This window comes from Trichoderma atroviride, chromosome 7 (genome assembly GCF_020647795.1).
Source record: "Trichoderma atroviride chromosome 7, complete sequence".
NCBI classification, from domain to species: domain Eukaryota; kingdom Fungi; phylum Ascomycota; class Sordariomycetes; order Hypocreales; family Hypocreaceae; genus Trichoderma; species Trichoderma atroviride.
This window is the reverse complement of record NC_089406.1, coordinates 2,338,119-2,359,800: the sequence shown is the minus strand read 5'-3', so window position 1 is coordinate 2,359,800 and position 21,682 is coordinate 2,338,119. Positions and strand designations below refer to the sequence as shown.

Here is a 21,682-nt window from a genome sequence, read left to right as displayed (position 1 = left end):
TCAAATCTGCGACTATGAGCACAGGCAACGGCCCTCTCTATCTGGGCTTTGACCTTTCAACCCAACAACTCAAGGGTAAGCGGAATTGAGCAAATATATGACGCCTCTCTTCTCTCGTATATCCAAGACAACCCCAGCTAACACGACCAACTACCAAAAAAGCCATCGTCGTCAACACCGACCTCAAAACAGTTGCCGAGGCAAAAGTAGACTTTGACCAAGACTTTGGCGCCAAATACGGCATCCAAAAGGGCGTCCACGTCAAGGACCAGACCGGCGAGGTCTACGCCCCCGTCGCACTATGGCTGGAATCCCTCGATCTCGTGCTGGAGCGCCTGTCCAAGGCCATGGCGCCGTTGCCCATGAGCAGAGTCAAGGGCATCAGCGGCTCTGGCCAACAGCACGGCAGTGTTTTCTGGAACTCCCAGGCGGAAGAGCTGCTGCGGGGCTTGGACCCTGCCAAGTCGCTGGTTGAGCAGCTGGAGAAGTCGCTGGCGCATGAGTTTGCGCCCAACTGGCAGGACCATAGCACGCAGAAGGAGTTGGAGGCGTTTGATGCCGAGTTGGGGGATCGTGAAAAGTTGGCAGAGGTTACGGGAAGTGGTGCTCATCATGTAAGTTGGAGCGGGAGAAGACGACACCCTTTTCATTCTATTGGGGTGCTAACACAACCTCCTTGAACAGAGATTCACAGGACTTCAAATTATGAGAATCAAAAGAGTCCTACCACAAGTCTACGCAAATTCAACGAGGATATCACTGGTGTCTTCATGGCTCGCCTCCGTGCTCATGGGCGCCATCGCCCCTCTCGATGTGAGCGACGTCTGCGGCATGAATCTCTGGGACATTCCCAACCAGACATGGAGCGAGCGCCTGCTTGCCCTCTCAGCAGGCCCCGAAGGCGCAGCCGATCTGCGCAAGAAACTCGGCGAGCCGCGAATGGACGGCGGAGGATCCATGGGCGCCATCTCGTCGTACTTTGTCTCCAAGTACGGCTTCAGCCCGGAATGCCAGATTGTCTCCTTCACAGGCGATAACCCAGCCACGATCCTGGCTCTCCCCTTGCGCCCTCTCGACGCAATTGTTTCTCTGGGAACATCCACCACTTTCCTCATGAACACGCCTACGTATAAGCCCGACGGCTCATACCACTTCTTCAACCATCCTACAACGCCCGGCAACTACATGTTTATGCTTTGTTACAAAAACGGTGGGCTGGCTCGTGAAAAAGTTCGAGATACCCTGCCCAAACCGGAAGGCGGCGCAACAGGCTGGGAGAACTTCAACAAAGCCGTGCTGGATACGCCCCCCCTTGGATATGAGCAGCGAGAGTGACCATGCCAAGCTCGGCCTGTATTTCTACCTCCGGGAAACCGTACCAAACATCCGCGCCGGGACCTGGCGTTTCACCTGTAACAACGACGGCAGCGACCTGAAGGAAACAACAGAAGGCTGGCCCAAGGAAACCGACGCCCGCGCCATTGTCGAATCCCAAGCGCTCTCTATGCGTCTTCGCTCCCAGAAACTCGTCTACAGCCCGCGAGACAGCCTCCCCGAACAGCCTCGACGTATCTACCTAGTCGGCGGCGGATCCTTGAACCCGGCCATCACACAAGTCCTCGGCGAGGTCCTTGGTGGAGCGGACGGCGTGTACAAGCTCGACGTTGGAGGCAACGCATGTGCCTTGGGCGGTGCGTACAAGGCGCTCTGGGCGCTGGAGAGGAAGGACGGCGAGACGTTTGACGAGCTGATTGGGAAGCGGTGGACGGAGGAGGGATCGATTGAAAAGGTGGATATTGGGTATAGAGAGGGAACGTATCAGAAGTATGGCAAGGTTTTGGGTGCTTTTGAAGAGATGGAGGGTAGATTGCTTGCGGAGGAGGAGCATTGAGGAAAAAAAGGGAGGGAGATGAGCTTTCAAGAAAGTTGCCAATAGATGTGTATTCCATAAATCAAGAGGCCTTTAGTGTATTTTTGAAGGCGTCCAAGTCTCTATAATAAAAAGAAGAAGAAAAATAGTTGAACTGACTAAAAGAAAATCTTGCCCTTCGCTAATCCTGGATATTTCAAACAAAAGCCCTACCCTCTATCGAACATACTTGCCCATAAACCGTCTATGGAAATCAGAACGCAGCATATCCTGAAAATGAACGTTAGTAAGTAGGAATGATGATAAAACGAAGAATCAAAACTCACGTTTACGAATTCCTTCTTCTTGTTCTTATCCTCCGTCCCCCTCGCCTGATTCTTAAACACTACATCGTCGTCCCACCGGCGCTTCATGGTGAAATCCTGCTTGTTGAGGAGTGGGTTGCCGAGCGCAATGTCTCGTTCTCGAGCTTCTTGTTCTTCTCTTGCTCGTTCTTCCTCCTATTTTTCAGGGACAGACATACATGGTTAGTAGCTGAATATTCCTCCGACTGTTTGGACTGATGAGACAATACCTCTTTCTTCTTCTTTTCTTCACGTTCTCTCCGTACTCTCTCCAATTCTCTTTGTAGCTCCGCATCTTCATCGTCATCGCTGTCATCCTCTTCGTCACTGTCTTCCTCTTCTTCACTGGAGTCGTCTGCATCGATATCCCTGCTTTCCTCTAATACCCTCCTTCTCTTCGCCTCTAAATCTTCCTCCCCATCCTCGTCGCCATTCGTAGATTGCCCTTGCAGCGGCCTCTTCTCTCCTCGCACTGATGCCACCTCCGCATCCTCATCTGCGTCATCCTCAGGGGCCAGGACGCCGCCGTTCTTCTTCTTGAAGTGGGCTGCCTCGGCGGCAAGAAGCTCGGCAGCGAGATCGCGCGTAGGCTCGTCGTCGGCATCGCCGCCCTGTCCGGCTTTTCGGTATTTGAGCTGGGTGTGAGCTGGGAGGAGTCGCTGGTGGTAGGCAGGGCCGCGCAGGGCCTCTTTGCCTCGAGCCTGATGTCTCTACGTTAGCATTGCTGTTTGCGATTTCGTATCTGGGGAGATGGGATTCTTACGGGATCAAAAGTAGGTCTGTGGGCGGTAGTCATTTTTGTAGCTTATTTAAAACAATCAAAGACGCTTGAACAATCGTAATGGGCTGGATAATTGGGAAAAGTCGCAAGCGCGTTGCCGTTCAATTACGTCGCGGTAGCAGCTTAGATGCAAGCCGACTTTATGCACACCGCCCGGCAGAATTTTTCAGCGGCGTTCTAGGATCTCACTGAGATCTCATGTCACCAACTCTAAAAAAGGAAGAAAGAAACTAACTATTTTCTCAAACTAAATATTATTAAACACCAAATTTCACCATGCCTCGAGAAGCAGAGCCTTCATTAAGCGAACGGACATTTACCCTTCAGGCCATTAGCGAGGGATTGCGACTGGACAGCCGAAAACTCGACCAGTTTAGACCTCTGGAACTCAGCTTTGGCGATGAGTACGGCGTGGCAGATGTAAAGCTAGGAAAAACGAGGTAGGCTCAATGCGTCTCTAATTTCTTGATATTGATTAGGGAGAAACACCAAAACAGAACCGAATTGCTAACTTTGCTCTCGTTCAGGGTATTGGCCAAGGTATCAGCAGAAGTCACAGTCCCCTTCTCTGATCGGCCCTTTGATGGCATCTTTCAAATCACGTCAGAGCTCGGCCCCATGGTCGCCCCTTCATTCGAGGTGAACCGACCAACCGAGACCGAAGTGTTACTCGCCAGACTCCTCGAAAAGACGGTCCGGAGATCAGGAGCCCTGGACACGGAATCTCTCTGTCTCATCGCCGGCCAGAAATGCTGGTCCGTCAGAGTCGACTTGCACATTCTATCCGCCGACGGCAACCTCATCGACAGCTCATGTCTGGCCGTCGTAGCCGCCCTGAGGCACTTTCGAAGACCGGACACCAGCATAGAGGGTGAGACACTCACCATCTACACAGCAGCGGAGCGCGAGCCCGTGCCGTTGAGCTGGCTGCACTCTCCGTTCTGTACGACGTTTGATTTCTTTGGTGAGGACGGCGAGATTGTTTTAGTGGACACAACATGGCTCGAAGAACAGCTGCGGGTGGGCAGCGTGACGTTTAGTCTGAACAAGCATGGTGAAATTTGCCAGATTTCCAAGTTGGGAGGCAAGCCCGTGGAAGCTACGTTGATTATCCAGTGCGCCCAGACGGCGCTGGCAAAGTCAAAGGAGTTTACGGATCTGGTTGATGCGAGACTGGCAGAGGATGCGAAGAGGCGGGACAAGGGCGGCTTGATGGCTGAACTATCTGCAGAGAACGAGAGATGACGATGATGCTCAGAGAAGAAAAATAAGCAAAAGGCAATACTAATATGATCTACATGTTAAAATCTTAATCAAGAATAGAAACAAAGAAGAAAGGCAAACAAAATGCATGATACCCCTAACAGAAGTTTTCCGCTGATGAATGTGCTCAGCTTTCGCCATGATATGATGATGACCAGATATAAAAGAGCAGAACGTGACCCAGCTTCTATCCAACCAAAAAACGCCTCGCAACACCTCACACATGATATAACTTTCGTTCTCCGTCCGCAAGGGCCGAATCCGTTGGCTCCCCCCTCTCTTCTATGCCGTGCGTATCGCAAAGTAACACCCGCTCGCTACCTCATAACAGGTGGCCTCGACTCCTTATTCCACTGGACCCTCGACCGCACCCAATCAATCGCTTCTCTCACGCCGTCACCCGTCAGCGCACTCATGGCAAGCACCCGCGAGTCGCGAATGGCGCTGCCCTTCTCGCCCTCCATGACCCGCTTCACCAGCCCCTCCTTGATCCGGATCGTCTCGACGCAGTCCTCCCTGTCTTGCTTGTTCGCCAATATCAATAGCGGCACGCCTTCCGTCTCCGAGTGCTGCAGCACGTCTTCCAGCACCAGCCTGCACTCGTCCAGCCGGCCGATGTTCTCGTGCGCCAGGTCGCCGTCGCCAATGTCCGTGCTGTCGATGATGAAGACGATGGCGTGGCAGCTGGCGTAGTAGCTCTGCCATAGCTTGCGCAGGGAGTGCTGGCCGCCAACGTCCCAGAGCTTGAGATACATGTCTGGCAGCGTTATGGTCGAGACGTTCTGGCCGACGGTGGGGACCGTCTTGAGCTTCGGCTCAGGCGCATTGGGGAGGAACATGGATTTGACCTGCTCGTGGAAGGTCGTCTTGCCGGCATTGTCGAGGCCGAGGAGGATGACGGAGTATTCTACACAAGAGATGCTGCGTTAGAGGGAAGATGGATACAGCGTGAGACATTGCCAAAGTGAGGCGCGCTAAGCAAGCGACGATCAGCTAACCTTCTTTACTTGTCGCCAACATATAGAGGCCCTTGGCAAGGTGGTACATCGTTAGGGGGTTAAAGCTTCGCGAAGCTCTACTCTAAATCATGTAGAAGAGGCTGAAGATGGATTCGAGATCGGATCGCGCAAGTCGATCAGTGACAAGCTGGCTCCTTTGCTCAGCGCCCAGCGGACAGGCTATAGGGGTAGAGAATTGCTGGTCGACAAACAGCAACGGGCCATAGGCAGCAGAGAAGAAAGCGACGGCTCGAGGGGCGCCACGAATCTGCCTTGGATCTTGCTGGTGGGAGGCTGATGCGATGGATGGCCCGTCACCAGATGCTGGGCCGACAAAAGCCCGTGTTCCTTTTTTGAGCGGCCCCGAGAGCGTCTCCCCACCCCCCGCCAGGCGCCGAAGAGCCCCGCCGGCCTGACTGCTTGACATTTGGGGCAAGCATGAACTGCTGCATGCGGACTGTGGTATTGACAGCTCATGGCACCTGTCAGTTTTTGCTTTATTGCAAATAGTTCAACTTCGTTCTGTAGTTGGAATGGTGGATGCAGCAAGGCTGTAAGTGCCAAAAGAAAAGACATGAGTTGTAAACTGTCAGGCAGGCCAACACCAGTGCTCATTGACCTTGGTACTTGGTATGTGTCTCGTTTATATATGTGAGCCATCATAATTTGAATATATGTGCTTATCCGCTACTCAGTATCATTCAGTCATCAATTTGCTCAAGAGATGCCATTTGTTATGTGGCTATTGGCTTGTATGCGCCCACTTATACTGTTGGAGCAGTCTTCCGCATTTCCGTCTTGGCTGGTGGTAGTGCCAACTTGTTACACGTCAATACCCTTCAATAGTATCTATAAATGAGGCGCATAGATTTTCTGCAGAAGGCGTGGCTACGTGACTGCAATCTTCTGCCATTCCTTTGGTTTGGACTGCAAATTACGGCCTATTCTCTCTTTAATACACCATAAATCCAGCTGCCGGCAATCATTCGATCAATGCTACTAGGTAGTACAACAGCATCTGGAACCTGCCCAGCACATGCGACGGACTCGTCACCACCACTAAATCTCCGCGCTAGGGGCATTTGCAGCTAGTGAACCCACCAACAGCCAGCGCCAATTACAGGGCTTAGAGGGCCCGGCCAGATCTTGGCCATCGCTGCGTCTGATATCCAGGCTGCCTGCATGGCACGGTACCAGGGTACATCTGCAACAAGAATTATTCTGGCCGCCTTGGCACAATCGCAACTCTCTCCATCTTCACCCACCATCGCCAGCCATCCTCGTCTGCCGTGTCTCGCGACCAACGGGCCGTATCGAACCGCCGGACTGCCGCGACTCTGGCCTGCGAATCCATGCCCGCATCGTCTCGCCTGGGCTCGCGCATACTCCACCACTTAACGACTTCGCTCCCACCTTGATCGTGTCCAGATCTGCCGTCCAGATCGCTCACCATGGCCACCATGGCCGCCACCCAGCTGGCCGGCTTGGGCTTCAAGCTCTTGCGTGAGTCTGATTGCATTGCTGCGCGACAAGCCTTGGGCGCCAAATAGACTGACTTGCGACGATTAGGGCGAGAGGCTGAAGAGGATGATCCCGAAGGTAACGTCGCCCCACGATGCCGAACAAGAGCAAGACGAGGAAGAGGCAGACACGAATAGACAATATGAACAAGAGCGGCAGGAAATGAACATGATAAAAGTATACAAAATAGCTGACAATGACATGTAGAGGGAGATTCCGCGCAGAAAGAGCTCTTCGCAGCATGGGCTCTCTTCATATCCATCATGTTGCTCATCATCGCCTTCTTCACAAGCTACATGCTCCAGCAGAAGAAGGTGACGGCGATCCATGAGACAGTCATATCCATCTTTGCAGGTTCGAGCGCACCAAATGCAACCCAAGTATGGGCTCCTTTGCTAATATTGCTCGCTCCGCAGGAATGGTGGTCGGCCTTGTTCTGCTCATCACTTCCGGCGACTCCATCCGAAACCTCATCAGCTTCGACTACCAGATCTTCTTCAACCTCCTCCTACCGCCCATCATCTTGTCCTCCGGCTACGAGCTGCACCAAGCCAACTTCTTCCGAAATATCGGCACCATTTTGACATTCGCATTTGCTGGAACATTTCTGTCCGCCGTCGTCATTGGGCTGATCTTGTGGATCTTCAACTTGGTTCCTGGGTCCTTGAAATTGACTCTTGTTGATGCCATTTCGGTCGGCGCAACCCTCTCCGCCACCGACCCCGTCACCATTCTGGCCATTTTCAACACGTACAAGGTCGATCCTAAGCTGTACACCATCATCTTTGGCGAATCGATTCTCAATGACGCCATCGCCATTGTCATTTTCGAAACCGCGCAAAAGTACAACAAGGGCGAGGCCAACTATGGCATCATCAGCTTCTTCGAGGGTACCGGCATCTTCTTGCTCGTTTTCTTCAGCAGTATGCTTATCGGTGTCATCGTGGGTGTCGGTACGGCTCTGCTGCTCAAGTTTACCTACGTGCGGAGGTTCCCCAAGATTGAAAGCTGTTTGATCATTTTGATCGCCTACGCTACTTACTTCTTTTCACACGGTCTACACATGTCTGGTAAGATCTCCCCCGTTGCTTGACGTACCATGCATAAAACATACAGGTCTAATTCTATATCTAGGTATTGTGTCACTGCTTTTCTGCGGTATCACTCTGAAGCACTACGCCTACTTCAACATGTCGAGGCGCACGCAACTTACCACCAAGTACATCTTCCAAATCATGTCCCAGCTATCTGAAAATTTCATTTTCATTTACCTTGGTCTGGCCCTTTTCACAGATAATGCCCTGCAGTTTGAACCTCCTCTCATTATTGTTACCATCTGCGCTGTCTGCGCTGCTCGCTGGGTTGCAGTCTTTCCTCTGTCAAAGGCGATCAACTGGTTTATTCGCTATCGCGCGCGAAGGCGAGGCCTGGAAGTTGGCGATGAGCTCCCCTACAACTACCAGGCCATGCTATTCTGGGCTGGTCTGCGTGGTGCCGTCGGTGTGGCTCTGGCTGCCCTTCTCACTGGTGAAAACTCATACGCCCTTCGGGCCACCGTCTTGGTCGTCGTGGTCCTGACTGTCATCATCTTTGGCGGAACCACGGCTCGCATGCTGGAGATTCTCGGTATCCGTACGGGCGTGGTTGAAGAGATTGATAGTGACGACGAGTTTGACATTGAATCATTCGGCACCGGTCTTCAGATCAAACGCTCCGGCTCTGCCATTGGATACAACCCTCGCCGCAACGGCAACGTCGCCTTGAACAACCTGAGCGCGCCTGCAGACAGTTCCGCAGCCTATGTATCTGGCCACTCTTCGCCTCACACGGGCGTCAAGCCGAACAACCTAAGCCGCAAGAACTCTCTCCGCAACCCTACCGACAGCGAGCGAGCCGATCTCCTACGAGCCAACGCCGAAGATTCTGACATTGGTAGCGACATTGACATATCAGACTTGCCGCCCCCTGCCGCTCGTCGCTCTCCTCGCCCGCCCGTCAGCCCCAACCCGCCAGGATCCGAGGGCAGCGCCTTCATGAGTCCCGCCGAGCCAGCGTCAAACTCTACTCCCATAACGGCCTCTGGGGCATTCCGGCAATTGCTCTCGACTGAAGACCCGGCTAGCTTGTTTAGACAGCTGGACGAGGACTTCATCAAGCCTCACTTATTACTTCACGGAGATGGCGGCAGAGGCGGTGGTAATGGATCGGGGGCTGTATAAAGTAGCAAAGAAATGGGATTGTAATAGACTGGGGTCTTTTAACTCTTTGCTTTCATCCTCTGATTTGTTTTGTCTTGTTTTCTTTTTGTAGGTTACTTTTTGGGAAGTATATGATGTATACATATCATACCCTCGGCGTTATCTTGAACCAAAGTAATAGAATGGAACATTTTCCTTCCTTTTTATCATGCATATCTACATCTCACATAGTAATCAAGACAAAAGGGAAAGCAGAGTGTAACAGGATAATCAAGAGTCCACTACTGGTGACTCCCATATTTTCAATTCTTTGCACAACATGACCTACTACTTATTACCCTTTTCCTCTAGTGTGTTTTCTTCCTCCTTTTGGGAAGTTTCGGTAGTAAATTTTTTTTGGGTCTGTTTTGTTGTGCATATCGTCTCTTCAAAAGACGACATAAAAGCTATGTATGTACATTTCTCTAACAATGATGCCTTTGCCTTCCATTTGCCCTACCCCCATTGCCGCCGCCATTGCTTTCCAGCGCTCTCTCCGGTTTTTTGCATTGTTTTTTTTGTTTCATTCCTCCTTCCAGTTTCATAAAACTGCTGAGAAAAAAATATTAATTCCCAGTGAACGTGATCCCGCCCCTGCCCCAATTCTAGCATAAGAGAGAAGAAGAGAAGAGACTGCATAATTCCAAGCCCGTTAAAAACCTCATTATAACAGATAGGAAGTGGAGAGAGAAGAAAGTAAGAGAGAAGAAGAAAAAAGGCATCTAAACGTTAAAAAGTAAAACCAGCCCTCCCTTCCACGAAGACCCTGTCTCCTTTTGTTGCTCTTTGACGAAGATAAAAAAAAAAAGGCGTAGACGAAGGGACGTTAAAAAGGGGGGAAACCCCCCAAAGGTAGTAACACTCAAGACATCGCATTAAAAAGTTACAAGGAGTACAAGTAAAAGACAATTCCAGAAAAAAACGCTAATCATTATTTGCTTGAAGAAGGTGTTGCGCTTCCGCTAGCCTGACGCTGAACGGGTACCGGACTGACCGATGGGGGATTCGTCGGTAACTGAGGTGAGGCTTGAGATTGCGGCTGTGACTGGGCTTGCTGTTGCTGTACCTGGGCTGGAGTCTGCACTTGAGGTTGGGCCTGAGCTTGAGTCGGAGCCTGAAGTTGAGGTTGAGGTTGAGGTGGAGGTGGAGGTTGAGATTGTTGCGGCTGCTGGGGCTGTGGAGTTGACCGCTGCTGTTGCTGCTGCACCAGGGCGGGAGACTGTTGCTGTTGCTGTGGCTGGGCTTGCTGCTGAGCCGCCTGTTGCGCTTGCACCTGAGGAACCTGCTGAGGCCGCTGCTGTTGATGTTGTTGTGGCTGCTGATGCTGAGGCTGCTGCGGCTGCGGCGTATGCTGTTGTTGGCGTTGTGCCTGCTGCTGTGCCTGTGCCTGAGCCTGAGCCTGTGCTTGGGCTTGGGCTTGGGCCTGCGCTTGAGCCTGAGCCTGCTGCTGCTGTTGTTGACGAAGCAGCGCGGCATATTGATGAGGGCTGGTGGTAGCAGCAATACTAGTTGCAATGCCGGGCTGTCCCGCAGCAGCGTTCATGGCACTCTGCCGTTGCGCCATCATAGCGCGTGTCAACTGATCAGTAGCGAGATGGCGAAGTTGCTCAGGTGACAGGTTAGGATTCTTGCTCCTAAAGTTGGCTTCTAGAGCGTTGATCTGCGCGGCTATGGTGGGAGGAATTTGCGTTGGCAGTCGAGGGCCCGGGGAACCACTGTTGGTAAGTGTAGGCATATGCAGACCACTCGTTGCTGAGGTATGGCCGTTAGCAGCGTTGAAAGACGCCATCATAGCCTGAGCAGTGTTCATAAAGGTTTGCTGTTGAGCAATAGCAGGGACTCCGTTTCGCATAGCGGGCGAGGAATTCTGCTGCGCTTGCGGAACAGGGGTTCCTCCTCCTACAACGCCGGCTTGGGCTTGCTGCTGCGCATGTTGAATCTGGGCCGCGGCTCGTTGCTGCTCGGAGATGCGTTGCGCGCGCATCATCATGTTGGCATCAGGTTGCTGGCCAGGCATTTGCATCCTGTGCTGGGCCTGCATTGCTTGTAGAGCTTGCAACTGAGCCTGCGGGATGCCGTTCATCTGCGCCGGTGGAGCGAGATTGCTGCTCATCTGCGCCTGAACGCCTACACCGTCCATGCCGTTAGCAGGTGCCTGCATGGGCAAACGTGCGCGACTCTGTGCCGCAGCCGCAGCAGCAGCCGCAGCGACAGCAAGCGGATTAGGAGCTCCGGGTCGGTTGACCACGCCATTGACGCTGTTGGCAGCAGCGGCCGCAAGATGAGCGGGATTTTGAGCGCCTGGTACGGGCACTCCGGGTGCAGCCAGCTGGGCGGATTGGGCTTGGGCTCTGGCCTGGAGAGTAGCCTAGACATGTCGTGTTAATAAAACTGGCAAATACGGATATCGCAAGATGAAGAAATAGACTTACTCGTCGTTGAGCTTCCTGCCGCTGCGCAAACTGCGCCATCTTTTCAGCCAGAGCTTGGTCGCGTTCCCAGCGCATTATACTATAGTCCCGCGGAGTTTTTCCTGGGCGTTGAGACATAGTATCGTTGGCCTTCTTCGCAGCGTTTTGAGTTGCCGAATGCTGCTGCTTCTGAATTGTCGTCTCTCTTTTCTTGGCAAGCTTCCTCATGGCATCAATGAGAGTCAAGTGCTTTTGATTTCGGCGCCTTTCAACTCTCAGTGGAGTAGACTGCCTTCGTCGAATTGGTGTTACTTGCCCTCCCTCCTGGGAAGCTCGCTGTGCTGCCAATTGGTTTTGCTGAGCAATGATACGTTGAGCTGCATCGATCCTGGTGTTGTACGCTTTGAAGTATTGCGTCTTCTGCATATCAGCTGGAAGACCTTCAAGGTTTATCCATCTTTCGAAGCATTCCCACGGCGTCCTCCTCTCTGCACCCGATGCAAATATTGATCTGGTGGATAGCAGATTGGAAATTAGTGACCAATTATAAGAGTGTTCACGAACCAAGCTACGGAGCTCGTCATCTTCAACCACGGTCCACTGTGAAGAACTGCGAGTTTCGTAAAAGCTCTGTAGCGGCATGGGATGTTCGGAAGGTGGCCGGAACTGGTGGCCAGCGTGCAGCCGATCGCGGATGTGTTTCGACTCTGGGGTAAATAACGCAACCTCAGTGCTTCTAGGTGGAAGCCGGACATTGTGTGCGAGTGTATCCGCATCGAACGCGCTCTCCTTTTCGTCATCAGATTCTTCGTTATAATAACTGTACCGACTGCGCTTTCGTGGAGGGCCGTCAGAGAGCAGCTTCATTTCTCCCTCAACATACTTGCTTAGAGGCAGAGCGGGTCGTCGCCAATGAGCGTCAGGATCATATTCTGGTCCTGTAAGCTCGAACCGCGGGATCTTCAAAGGGGCCCCATACAAAGGTAGCTCTTCCAACAACTTGTCTGAGGCAGGTGATTGCCGTAGAGCAAATACTACGTCATCCTCTTGCAGGGCAAATATGGCGGAAGGTGCAACAGTTTCAGGGAAATCCTCACTAAGATTGTCCAGAATCTGGGGCGAATCTGCATCTTCCGTTATGAGATCCGGAGTCGGATGGTTTTCAGCCTCAGCATCAGGTGCATCGGCATCACCCATCGGCACATCATCCGTCTTCAACGGAGGGATAAACGCGGCGACCTGCATTGCTTTGCGCTCTTCAGGAGTCGATTCAACCCAATCCGCACAGGCGTAGGCAATATTTTTGGCCACGGCCATCTTCCATTTTCTTTCTTCTCGAAAATCCGTCCGCATCCATTTCATCTCCTGAAACAAAACATCCCAATGTGACGGCGGGCGAGTCGGCTCTGGGCACCGCTTTGGCTGTCGAAGAGACCACTTGTCATGTTGCTGTAGGTGATATACTCTACGGAGTACCTTACAGGCCTGGTGATCTTGTATAGCGAGATAAGCGTCAGGGGTGGCGATGGTTTTGTTTGCGTGGAAAAGGATCTTTTCAATAGGTTGCATCCAGTTTGTCGCGCCTGTAAAGTTCTGAATGAAAAGAGGGGTGTAGTAGTCATCGGATGGTTGAATTGTTTCTTTTTGGCCAGGGACCAGCGCCTTCTCTTCCACCTGCTTGGGCTGCTTGCCGAATAAAACGGTTGACACCTGAGCTTTTGACCTGTCTCTTTTGTTCATATTCTTCGGCCTAGGGGGCGGCGATTGAGGCGTCGAGGTAACCGGCGTCAACTGGTGGTTTTGCGGTGCTTTGGTCGTGCTTCGTTCTGTGATGGTGGCAGACCGCGGGCTCTCCCCCACAATTTCCGATACAGATTTCAGTCGCATTGCTCCAGATGATACCCTTGTGACTGCCCTTTCGGGAGCCGGAAGTGGCTCCCTGGCAGGCGTAGACTTGACCGCAGCGTTTATGGAAGCTGGAGGCGGGGCAGCAGGCGTCTGAGTTGGAAGCAATTCGGTGCTTTCAGACTTCGTGACCCGGGTGGCATCCACATCCATTTTTTCTGGGGTTTCTTCTTGGCTGTCCGGAACTTCAATGGCGGGCTTCGCGGCTGGCGCCGCCGATGGCTGAGCATGTTTATCTTGCAGCTCGATATCTTGCTTTGCGGCGGGGTCCGCCCCTTGATTAGAGTTTGTAGCGTTGGTCTTGACTTCGAGTCCGGAAGAAGCTTTTATTAGTTCCGGGCTTGCGGCGGCAGCACTTGAACGAATGGACTCCTGGAGAAGCTGATCTTCATCCAGTGTAGTAGCTTTTGGCTCTGGTTCATCGTGTTTTGCCCTGGTTGGCATAGCTCCCGTATCTGTTTCTGCAATATCTTCCAACTCATCGCCCCTCTCTTCTTTCTCTTCAGCGTCTTCCTCCAATCGATCATGCATGTACTGAGGAGCATCATGCTCAGGGCTGGTATCCGCCGACACATCATGGACCCCAGGAGTCGTGGCACTTGGTGCCGTTGATCCAGGAGATGAAAGCGCATCTGGAACCTTGGTCAAACTGTGCGGGACCTTGATAGACAGCTCCTGATTACGTCCCGTCTGGCTCGATTGAAGCTTATCGACTACTCTATTTTCCGTAACGTCTGCATCCCCTTCTGCTCTCGTCGGTACTGTATCGGATGATTCCTCTGAAGGCGATCCCTTGGTCCCCGGCGGGAAAGAAACTTGTGCTGGTTTCCGTTCGGGTGTAGCATCTTCACTCGCTGCTCCATTGGTCGTTCGATCGGGCTGTTTCGTTTCATCCTTTGCAGGCGGCAGAACGGTGGAAGGCGTGGAAATAGCCTTGGGCTGGACAGGAACGGCAGAGGCTCCAGCTGGATGTGGCACGATGCTGCTGGACGTTAAGGTGACAGGAGTTGGCGGAGGTTTCGTTAATTTCGCTGACGGTTTGGTGGTATCCTCGGGAGGCGTAGGCTGTGACTCGGTCGACGCAAAGCCATCGGACGGTAGAGTTTGCTGTTTTGAGACGAAAGCATCTTCTTTTGTAGATGCAGCAGCCGGCGTGGGGAGCGTTGGGGAGTGTAGGGCTGCTTCCTGTATTGATTTTGCGATTAATCGTTTCAATAAATCAACCGAAAGTAAGGGCCGTAGCGGAATAGCTTGTTCGTTCAGAGTTTTGCCCCTGCGGAAAGAGAGTTAGCTATGGCTGGCCTCGGGAGTGCCCAAGAGACGCGTGACACGGCCAACGATGTATTCGAAGCCAATGTTTTCGTTTGTTTACAAAAGAAAGAGAAGTGCAAAATGACCGCAAAAACCTGATAAATAAAGGGGCACGCACTGCAAGATTTCGCTGGTCTGAAGAAACTGCCATTCCGCAGCAGTAGTGGCCGGCGCGTCGGGATTCGCGAAGGCATCCTGCGGGAGGCTCTCGGCCTGCGTCGCGACAGCGAAGAGCTCGCGAAGTTTCCTCTTCCGAGACGCTACGATTGCACTGGTGGCGGTTAGCATGGCAAAAAGCACCTCGTTTTGATCGGAAAAATCCGCTCTTTCGAACGAGCGCACACTCACTTGAATTCGTTACGCTTGGATTGAAGCAGCCTCGATAGATCGGTGTGGCCGACCTCAGTCATAGCATCGGCGGGAGCGACATCCGTTTGCAGGCGAAACGGATGTCGGAGGATGGCCAGAGAGGTCGTCTGAGATGAGGTTCGCGATGCACGACGATGGAAAGGATCGTGGAGGTGGCCGTTTTGACGGAAGTTCTGGCCGATTGCTCGTGTCGCCGGTTTGTGGGAGGGCGTCAAATTCTGTCGGGCGCCAGTGTCTTGGGGGGAGTTTCGCAGGGGGGGGAGCGCTGGAAGCCAGCAGAGGTGCTGTTGCTCGTTCGCCTAGCACTGTATGGAGTGCACTAGCCGTTAACAGCTGCTGGTGGGAGTTGGCTGGGCGAGGACCGCACGCGGCGCTAATGAGGGCAGTAAAGTCAGGGCGCCTAGGACGCCTAGTGAACAGTAAGCTCAGGGCTTTCTACTACTGTGCATCACCGCTTCGCAGAGTGCTTGTCAACGCTGCATCATGGATGAAACTCGCTGAGCAGACGATCTTCAGGCGGCTCAACTCGAGGAATAGGAGGGCGAGGAGATGTCCCGAGATCTCCTGCTAAGCTTAGATGCTGCCTAATGTGCACAATGGGCTCGCAACCCCTCCTTTGCGACCTCCATAATTTTTTTTTGGGCTCTGCCTAGAGTTCCGAATGGCTGCAATCTGTTCTCCTGCACGCATTGGGGGATCCATTTGCGATCATTTTTTCCTAGTGAGATTTTTTAGCAGTTGGGCGCCAACAACGGTGCATCAGCGGAGAAGATAGACTTCTTGCAAGAGTCGTGCCACTTTCATGTATCGCTCGCCGAGTAAAACGTGGGTGAATACATCCGCATGCACTCCACATAATTTGATGCTACGGTCGCTGCATTCTGACCCAAGACAACATGGGGGTTTGGCCACATCACCTCTTTTTCCTTCCGCCTGCAGCCACAGGCAGCCACAACCCCCACAACGTATTGCGGCTTCCAACGATTCTAGCCGACCGCTCCGCCTGCGAAAAAAATTCACGTAACTTGTACAAAAAATACAGGCGTCTTGTAGCTAGCTGTACGCTAAGGCTCGTCTTGGACTAGCCCGCAGCGATACGTACTTCTTCCCGCCCAGTATCGAAATCCAGAAGCTAAAAGTTCCGTAGCCAAATTCAAGGATTTGCATCAGAGCATCAAGGTACATCGTCGCGCTGCAAGACTTGACGCGTTATGTCTGACCAGAATAAAGGTCGCATAGCCATTAAATTTGGCGGAGGCAGCAACTCCTCATCGGCAGCGAAGCCGTCCCGATCGAAGCCGCCGTCGAGTCTAGGGAAGCGACCGCACTCTCACGCCCTGGGGGGCGATTCCGACTCGGATTCCGAAGACGATCGCCGCCGAGGACGACATGAAGCAATCACAGGGTTTGGCGCAGATGGCGCAGAGACAAAGCGAAAGCGGCAAAAGGAGGAGAAGAAGGTGTACGTTATCGAGCGACAATCGAATCGAAGCTGGAAGGATGAAGTGAGGAGCCACAGACAGTCGAAGAATCTACTCCCAGCCGAAGCCAGAGCCCAACAGAATGCTGTCACCGCCGAGACCGAGCCGGCCAGTCAAGATACATCTCTTAAATGGGGATTGACAATCAAAGAGAAGAAGCCTGCATCGGAGGATCAAGCTCCCGCAGAGTCGAACGCACAGGCCAGCGACGACGAAATGCGAGAAGCAAGCAGCGGCGAAGGCGAAGGCGATGCTGCACCAGCGGAACGAACGGCCGATGACGAGGCTATGGATGCTCTCCTTGGAAAAACAACTGAAGACAAAAAGATCATTACCGCAGGGCAACCAACGGAAGACGATGCCTACCGCCGCGATGTCGAATCCTCCGGCGCAGTATCCAGCCTCCAAGATTACGAAGACATGCCTGTTGAAGAGTTTGGCGCCGCACTGCTCCGCGGCATGGGTTGGAACGGCGAGAATCGTGGTCCCAAAGTCAAACAAGTCAAGAGACGACAGAATCGCCTCGGCCTTGGTGCCAAGGAGCTCAAAGAAGAGGAGGAACTCGGCGGATGGAACCAGATCGGCAAGAAGAAGTCCAGGCCGCGACTAGATGATTACAGGAGGGAAGAGAGCAAACGCAAGGAGAGTCGACGACATGAGGACAGCTACAAACGAGAAAGGGAGCGCGAACGTGACCGCGAAAGGGGTCAGCATAGAGACAGAGACCGGGACCGAGATCGAGATTATAGGGATAGGGATAGGGATAGGGATAGACATCGGGACAGAGACCGAGATTACGACAGGCATAGGGACCGACATCGCGACTCTGACCGGGATCGACGACGATGAGGTAGACTGCTGCGTCAATAACTCGATACATCAGCTCACACGTCAGCTAGCTGGCTGAGATGGCACACGGGCGATACTCATCTTGATTTGAAGTTCCTTATACCATAAAACTTCGCTACAAAGGGCACATAACAGGACATATTTCACTTTTTTTTATATAGACGAGCTCCGCAAGCACAACACATAATTCTTGAATAAACCACCGCTCAAGCATTTGTTAGAGTACGAAATTTGATTGATTAGACAACACGCATCCCCGCTGAGATGTAAATAACTGTGCTTCATGTATGATTTGACAGAATTCAAGATTTCCCCTTTCGTTGTCCGCCATGGCAATATGTTCATCATTGATCGTCGTTTTTTTTTTAACGTTTTCTATATTCCAGCCAAGTTTTCTTTTCCTTTACTGCAGCGAAACCCGACTTAGCGTATCCGTCAAGATACTAAGCTGCATCAGACTCTCACCATCAACTTCAATCTCCTTTGCGCCAACAGCCTTCTCTAGCGTCCTTGCGGCGTGCAACAGCGGTTCGACATAGCGATGCTCAATCGCCGCAGCCATACCCACCGGCGCAAGAGATTTGTAATCCTCGCCAAACAGGAACAGAGCAAAGTTGGCGACTTGTAAATGCAGAGGAGCATTTTGGGCCCAAAATTCTAGCAATGCAGAAGCGTCGGCCTGTTGGAGATGCGACAGGTCTGGAAACAAGGTATACTGAATGGTTTCGAAGCACTCTGGGCCGGAGAAGCGACCTTTTGAGCCAGCCTTTTTCGCGGCAATCAGCTCCTCTCGTAGCCATGCGACCGCGCACGCTTGAAGAGAGGAGAATTCGCAGTTTTCCAACAAGTCTTCTAGGATAGCCAATCGATCTTCCTCATCGGGATCAGCGTGTAAGACTGAGCCTGCTACAACGGTTGTTGCATTGCGCACTCGGATGTTTTGGTGGAAGATTGACACAAGTGTCAGAAGATGGTGGTAGGGCATAAATCCTGTAACAGCTCCAGCGTTATCGGGTTTCGAAAGTGCTTTCCGTCCATCTAGCCAAATTGCCATAACAATTAGGGCCTCAAACGTTCCCGGATTCGTGGCGATCTGGTTCCCTGATTCATCGCCTAGAAAACTCTGCAGCAAGGCTTGGTGATCAGGCAGCATGTGTTGCGGGTGTAGTTCTCCTGTTGGGAGGCCTCGATCCGCGTCGAAAACGTCGGCAGCAAACATCCAATACGCATTCAGGCACACTAAGCCACCTGTCGATAAATGGAGTTGCTCTGGGTGTGCAGGATCGAATTCGATAGACAGGGGCGCCCGGTAAATTGGGCCCTCGAGATACTCTTTCATCTTGAAAGGGGGCAATTTCGATAGGCCCAAATCGCCAGCAAGAGACTATAGAACAGTTAATATTCACCTTCACCTCGGACTAGGCTTGAAGAAACTCACCACTAGCTGTCCCAGCAAAGCATCCTTCGCTTGAAGCTCTACAACCTCTTTGAACGTCTGAATCATAGTCTTTCGACCGGGCACTATCCGCTCTGGGTAGGTATATTCCAGCATCCTTGAAGCCCATTCCACATTATTAGAGTTGACATAGGCTTCGAGGACGCATGTGATGAATGATTGCAGTAAGCTATTAATCAGGCCCGGTTCATTTGCGTTTAATGTATCTGTACGATCGGCTTCGGGGTCTGGCGCTTGTTTCGCTGGGTCGCTGTCTTGAAACGGCGTGTCCAATTTGACGCTCGACTTACGAGATGGCAAAAGAGGCCGTGTCTTGCGCGCGAGAGATTGGACCAGAGAAATAACCGCCGCGGTAGATGCTGCGCTTGTGGCATCGTAGCACCTCTGTACTGTTTCCAGCGTGGTGTGTAGGAACCGTGAGGGGGCTTTGACTTGCAGGCGCTTGAGAAGGATCCCCAACATTCCGCAAAGCGTCACAAAATGCCGAATAGCTTTCGTCTCACCCTTGGTAACTTGATTCGTAGCGTCAATAGCAGCAGCTTTCTTTTCCTCTTCTACCTCGTCTTCACCTGCTTCCTCTCCCGCAGCAGTTGTCTTCTCCATGACCTCAAGAACCTTGAGGATGACCTCTCGTGGGTTGCCCAGTCGCGCAATGCTCTCCAAACACTCTTCGCTGCCCGGAATGGGAATCAACATCTCGACCAGATCCCACCCAATGTCTCCGGCTAATGACACGTCCTCCAGGATCTCCTGTAGCGCAGGCAGAATCTCTGGAGACAGCGACATCTCGACAATGGTGAGATATGTGGCGACATCTGTGGCTGGCGGGCGAGACTCGTGAAGTCGCTGAACAATCTCTTCTGTAGTGGCCATGGTGGTGTTGCGACGACGTATCTTGACAAGTATTGGTTGCGCTACCGAGGTGGATACAATCGCGGAAGCGATCAGATCGAGATGAGCAGAATAAACGAGAGATGGTGCGTAGCCAAGAGGCTCTAGCAAGACTAAGCAATGCGGTATTTCGGGAAAAAAGAAAATCCAACCTGGCAGATTAAAGAAGGAGAAAGAAAAGAGGGAAGAGGGAGCAGATCACAAGGCCATGAGATCGTCCCAGGTACTTTGCCTTAGTAACAAAAAGTGGTGATGCGCCTGTTCCTGCCCCTCCCTGGCACGCGGAACCGGTGCCCCGCGCTAGCTGCTATTGGATGGGGGGGATGCGCTGGAGACGTCACTGGAACAGGGGCACAACTGGAACTGGGAACTCGAAAAGTGGGAATAGGAGTGAAAAAGAGTCATGTTTCTGAGAAGTTGCTCGGAAGCACGTCTGTCTTCATTGAAAGGACTATTGATGGTTACATGTATGCAGATAGTTATATGGACACGAGCTCTTGCCTGCAATAATTCAAGATATCAACAATATTGTAGGATGAGGCATATACATATATATAGACGATAACTACCTAGATATGAAAGTCAAATGTCATTTAAGATAATCGTCTTCTACACGCGATTCGCAGCCAAGCTACATGTAACAGACGTATTGACTTTTTTTCGTCTCCAAGCATTACCTAGGTAGCGCCGTTTCTGAATAGCATCTCAGTGATTTCCTCCGTCTCTTCAAATTGCCGGGCAAATCCTAGCAATGTTGGCTCTCTGTTGGCCATAACTTCCTCTCTTGACACTTCAGAGAACTCAGATCCCCTTGGTCGGATATTGGCAACTTCTCCAGTAGTAACCTTGGCTCCTTGACTGAGCAGTAACTTCACCAAGCCTAGATTTCTCCTCCTTATTGCCCACATGAGCGGTGTCTGGCCCTCCTTATCCATCGCCTCAATATTAGATCCTTTCTCAATCAACTGAAGAGCCACATCCACATGATCGTATCTCATTGCACATATCAATGGTGTCCTGCCCAGCTTATTCATCGCCTCAATATCAGCTCCTTTCTCAAGTAGCATATCGATCAGGTGCTTATAGCCACTTGTCGCTGCCTCCAATAGCGGTGTCATGTCATCACGCCAACCACAAGCCTCGGTATCTGACCCTGCTTTGATTAGCAGCTGAACCATATCTTTGAGATTCCCTTGCACTGCACAACATAGTACCGTCTCTCCCCAATAATTACGGGCATTTATTTTGGCACCCTTTTGAAGTAGGAATTCGACGAAATCTCCATGCTCTTGTTTAACCGCAGCCCGGAGTAACGCGTAACTAAAACGAGGAATTTCGTAAACATCGCTTATGCATTTTTCGATCAAAACGCCGAGAAGAGCCTTGTTTCCTTTGCTGTAGACATACAGCAGTGGCGATTGGCTGCATTCATCTTCCCAGTTCACATTTAAATAAGGATGACGCGTGTTCAATAACATAGCAACTTGTAAAATCTCACGCCCTTCGCCTACATGGCTGCAATAAGACAACATATTCCTCTTTCGGTCGAAGTCGTGGTTGTCAAAAGCATTGAGACCAAATCTCTTGGGACAATACTCTTCATAAAGATCATGAAACTCGGGAGTGCTCTCTGCTTGAGCTTTCAAGAACTCTAGTATTGTCTCATTGTTGCGCCTAGCCAATGCCGCACAAAGCGGCGTCCCGAAACGTTCGTCTCCCACTTCAGAAAATGCGAGTTTGAAAGGGTGGCACCCGATGAGAGAGCTCATATTCTCTTTCGCCAAGGTATACAAAAGTCGTGGGTCTGAGTAATCGCTCCTGTCTTTATAACTGCTCCTGATTATTATCCAACTGCGTGCCTCAAACTCTTTGAGAAATCCAGCTTGACTAATACCATACTTTTGTGCTGCATTTGCGTGGAACAGGACATTGCGAATGGCGTAGTCTAAAAATGGCAATTTGTCATTTCCCAGTCTGTCAAATGTCGTTCTCGTC

General features: G+C 51.8%; 10 protein-coding genes across 10 annotated transcripts; 5 read left to right on the top strand and 5 right to left on the bottom strand.

Moving 5' to 3' along the window:
• Nucleotides 1–14: 14 nt before the first annotated feature.
• Nucleotides 15–1,335, top strand: TrAtP1_012790 (uncharacterized protein; the record flags this gene model as incomplete). The annotated part of the gene is made up of 3 exons (XM_014088509.2): nt 15–75; nt 163–614; nt 685–1,335. The coding sequence occupies 3 exons, from the start codon at nt 15–17 to the stop codon at nt 1,333–1,335; spliced, it is 1,164 nt and encodes a 387-aa protein (XP_013943984.2).
• A 169-nt stretch (nt 1,336–1,504) lies between these two features.
• On the top strand, nt 1,505–1,891 carry TrAtP1_012789 (uncharacterized protein; the record flags this gene model as incomplete). Its single annotated transcript, XM_066115678.1, has 1 exon — nt 1,505–1,891. One exon carries the CDS (start codon nt 1,505–1,507, stop codon nt 1,889–1,891), a length of 387 nt encoding a protein of 128 aa, XP_065971777.1.
• A 195-nt stretch (nt 1,892–2,086) lies between these two features.
• On the bottom strand, nt 2,087–3,010 carry TrAtP1_012788 (uncharacterized protein; the record flags this gene model as incomplete). Its single annotated transcript, XM_014088301.2, has 4 exons — nt 2,087–2,140; nt 2,197–2,370; nt 2,445–2,915; nt 2,978–3,010. 4 exons carry the CDS (start codon nt 3,008–3,010, stop codon nt 2,087–2,089), a joined length of 732 nt encoding a protein of 243 aa, XP_013943776.1.
• A 261-nt stretch (nt 3,011–3,271) lies between these two features.
• On the top strand, nt 3,272–4,240 carry TrAtP1_012787 (uncharacterized protein; the record flags this gene model as incomplete). The annotated part of the gene is made up of 2 exons (XM_014088508.2): nt 3,272–3,435; nt 3,523–4,240. 2 exons carry the CDS (start codon nt 3,272–3,274, stop codon nt 4,238–4,240), a joined length of 882 nt encoding a protein of 293 aa, XP_013943983.1.
• A 335-nt stretch (nt 4,241–4,575) lies between these two features.
• On the bottom strand, nt 4,576–5,305 carry TrAtP1_012786 (uncharacterized protein; the record flags this gene model as incomplete). The annotated part of the gene is made up of 2 exons (XM_014088507.2): nt 4,576–5,165; nt 5,257–5,305. 2 exons carry the CDS (start codon nt 5,303–5,305, stop codon nt 4,576–4,578), a joined length of 639 nt encoding a protein of 212 aa, XP_013943982.1.
• A 33-nt stretch (nt 5,306–5,338) lies between these two features.
• TrAtP1_012785 (uncharacterized protein) lies at nt 5,339–5,683 on the bottom strand (the record flags this gene model as incomplete). Its single annotated transcript, XM_066115677.1, has 1 exon — nt 5,339–5,683. One exon carries the CDS (start codon nt 5,681–5,683, stop codon nt 5,339–5,341), a length of 345 nt encoding a protein of 114 aa, XP_065971776.1.
• Nucleotides 5,684–6,439: 756 nt separating this feature from the next.
• On the top strand, nt 6,440–9,250 carry TrAtP1_012784 (uncharacterized protein). Its single transcript, XM_014088506.2, has 5 exons — nt 6,440–6,759; nt 6,826–6,855; nt 6,985–7,131; nt 7,194–7,847; nt 7,912–9,250. The coding sequence occupies exons 1-5, from the start codon at nt 6,708–6,710 to the stop codon at nt 8,994–8,996; spliced, it is 1,968 nt and encodes a 655-aa protein (XP_013943981.2). The 5' UTR covers nt 6,440–6,707; the 3' UTR covers nt 8,997–9,250.
• TrAtP1_012783 (uncharacterized protein) lies at nt 9,238–15,547 on the bottom strand. The gene is made up of 4 exons (XM_014088505.2): nt 14,990–15,547; nt 14,760–14,912; nt 11,447–14,603; nt 9,238–11,382 (listed from the first exon to the last, which is right to left on the bottom strand). The coding sequence occupies exons 1-4, from the start codon at nt 15,049–15,051 to the stop codon at nt 9,946–9,948; spliced, it is 4,809 nt and encodes a 1,602-aa protein (XP_013943980.2). The 5' UTR covers nt 15,052–15,547; the 3' UTR covers nt 9,238–9,945.
• A 674-nt stretch (nt 15,548–16,221) lies between these two features.
• On the top strand, nt 16,222–17,340 carry TrAtP1_012782 (uncharacterized protein; the record flags this gene model as incomplete). Its single annotated transcript, XM_014088504.2, has 1 exon — nt 16,222–17,340. One exon carries the CDS (start codon nt 16,222–16,224, stop codon nt 17,338–17,340), a length of 1,119 nt encoding a protein of 372 aa, XP_013943979.2.
• Nucleotides 17,341–17,524: 184 nt separating this feature from the next.
• On the bottom strand, nt 17,525–19,853 carry TrAtP1_012781 (uncharacterized protein). The gene is made up of 2 exons (XM_014088503.2): nt 18,779–19,853; nt 17,525–18,724 (listed from the first exon to the last, which is right to left on the bottom strand). Exons 1-2 carry the CDS (start codon nt 19,667–19,669, stop codon nt 17,744–17,746), a joined length of 1,872 nt encoding a protein of 623 aa, XP_013943978.2. The 5' UTR covers nt 19,670–19,853; the 3' UTR covers nt 17,525–17,743.
• Nucleotides 19,854–21,682: the final 1,829 nt, after the last annotated feature.

Coding starts and splice junctions, on each gene's coding strand:
- TrAtP1_012784 (XM_014088506.2), top strand. CDS start 6,708: ATGGCCACCATGGCCGCCACCCAGCTGGCCGGCTTGGGCTTCAAGCTC. Junction 6,760..6,825: donor CTTGGGCTTCAAGCTCTTGC/GTGAGTCTGATT, acceptor TGCGACGATTAG/GGCGAGAGGCTGAAGAGGAT. Junction 7,132..7,193: donor AGTCATATCCATCTTTGCAG/GTTCGAGCGCAC, acceptor CTCGCTCCGCAG/GAATGGTGGTCGGCCTTGTT.
- TrAtP1_012781 (XM_014088503.2), bottom strand. CDS start 19,669: ATGGCCACTACAGAAGAGATTGTTCAGCGACTTCACGAGTCTCGCCCG. Junction 18,725..18,778: donor CTTTGCTGGGACAGCTAGTG/GTGAGTTTCTTC, acceptor ACTGTTCTATAG/TCTCTTGCTGGCGATTTGGG.
- TrAtP1_012783 (XM_014088505.2), bottom strand. CDS start 15,051: ATGACTGAGGTCGGCCACACCGATCTATCGAGGCTGCTTCAATCCAAG. Junction 14,913..14,989: donor TCCAAGCGTAACGAATTCAA/GTGAGTGTGCGC, acceptor AACCGCCACCAG/TGCAATCGTAGCGTCTCGGA. Junction 11,383..11,446: donor GGCAGGAAGCTCAACGACGA/GTAAGTCTATTT, acceptor CGACATGTCTAG/GCTACTCTCCAGGCCAGAGC.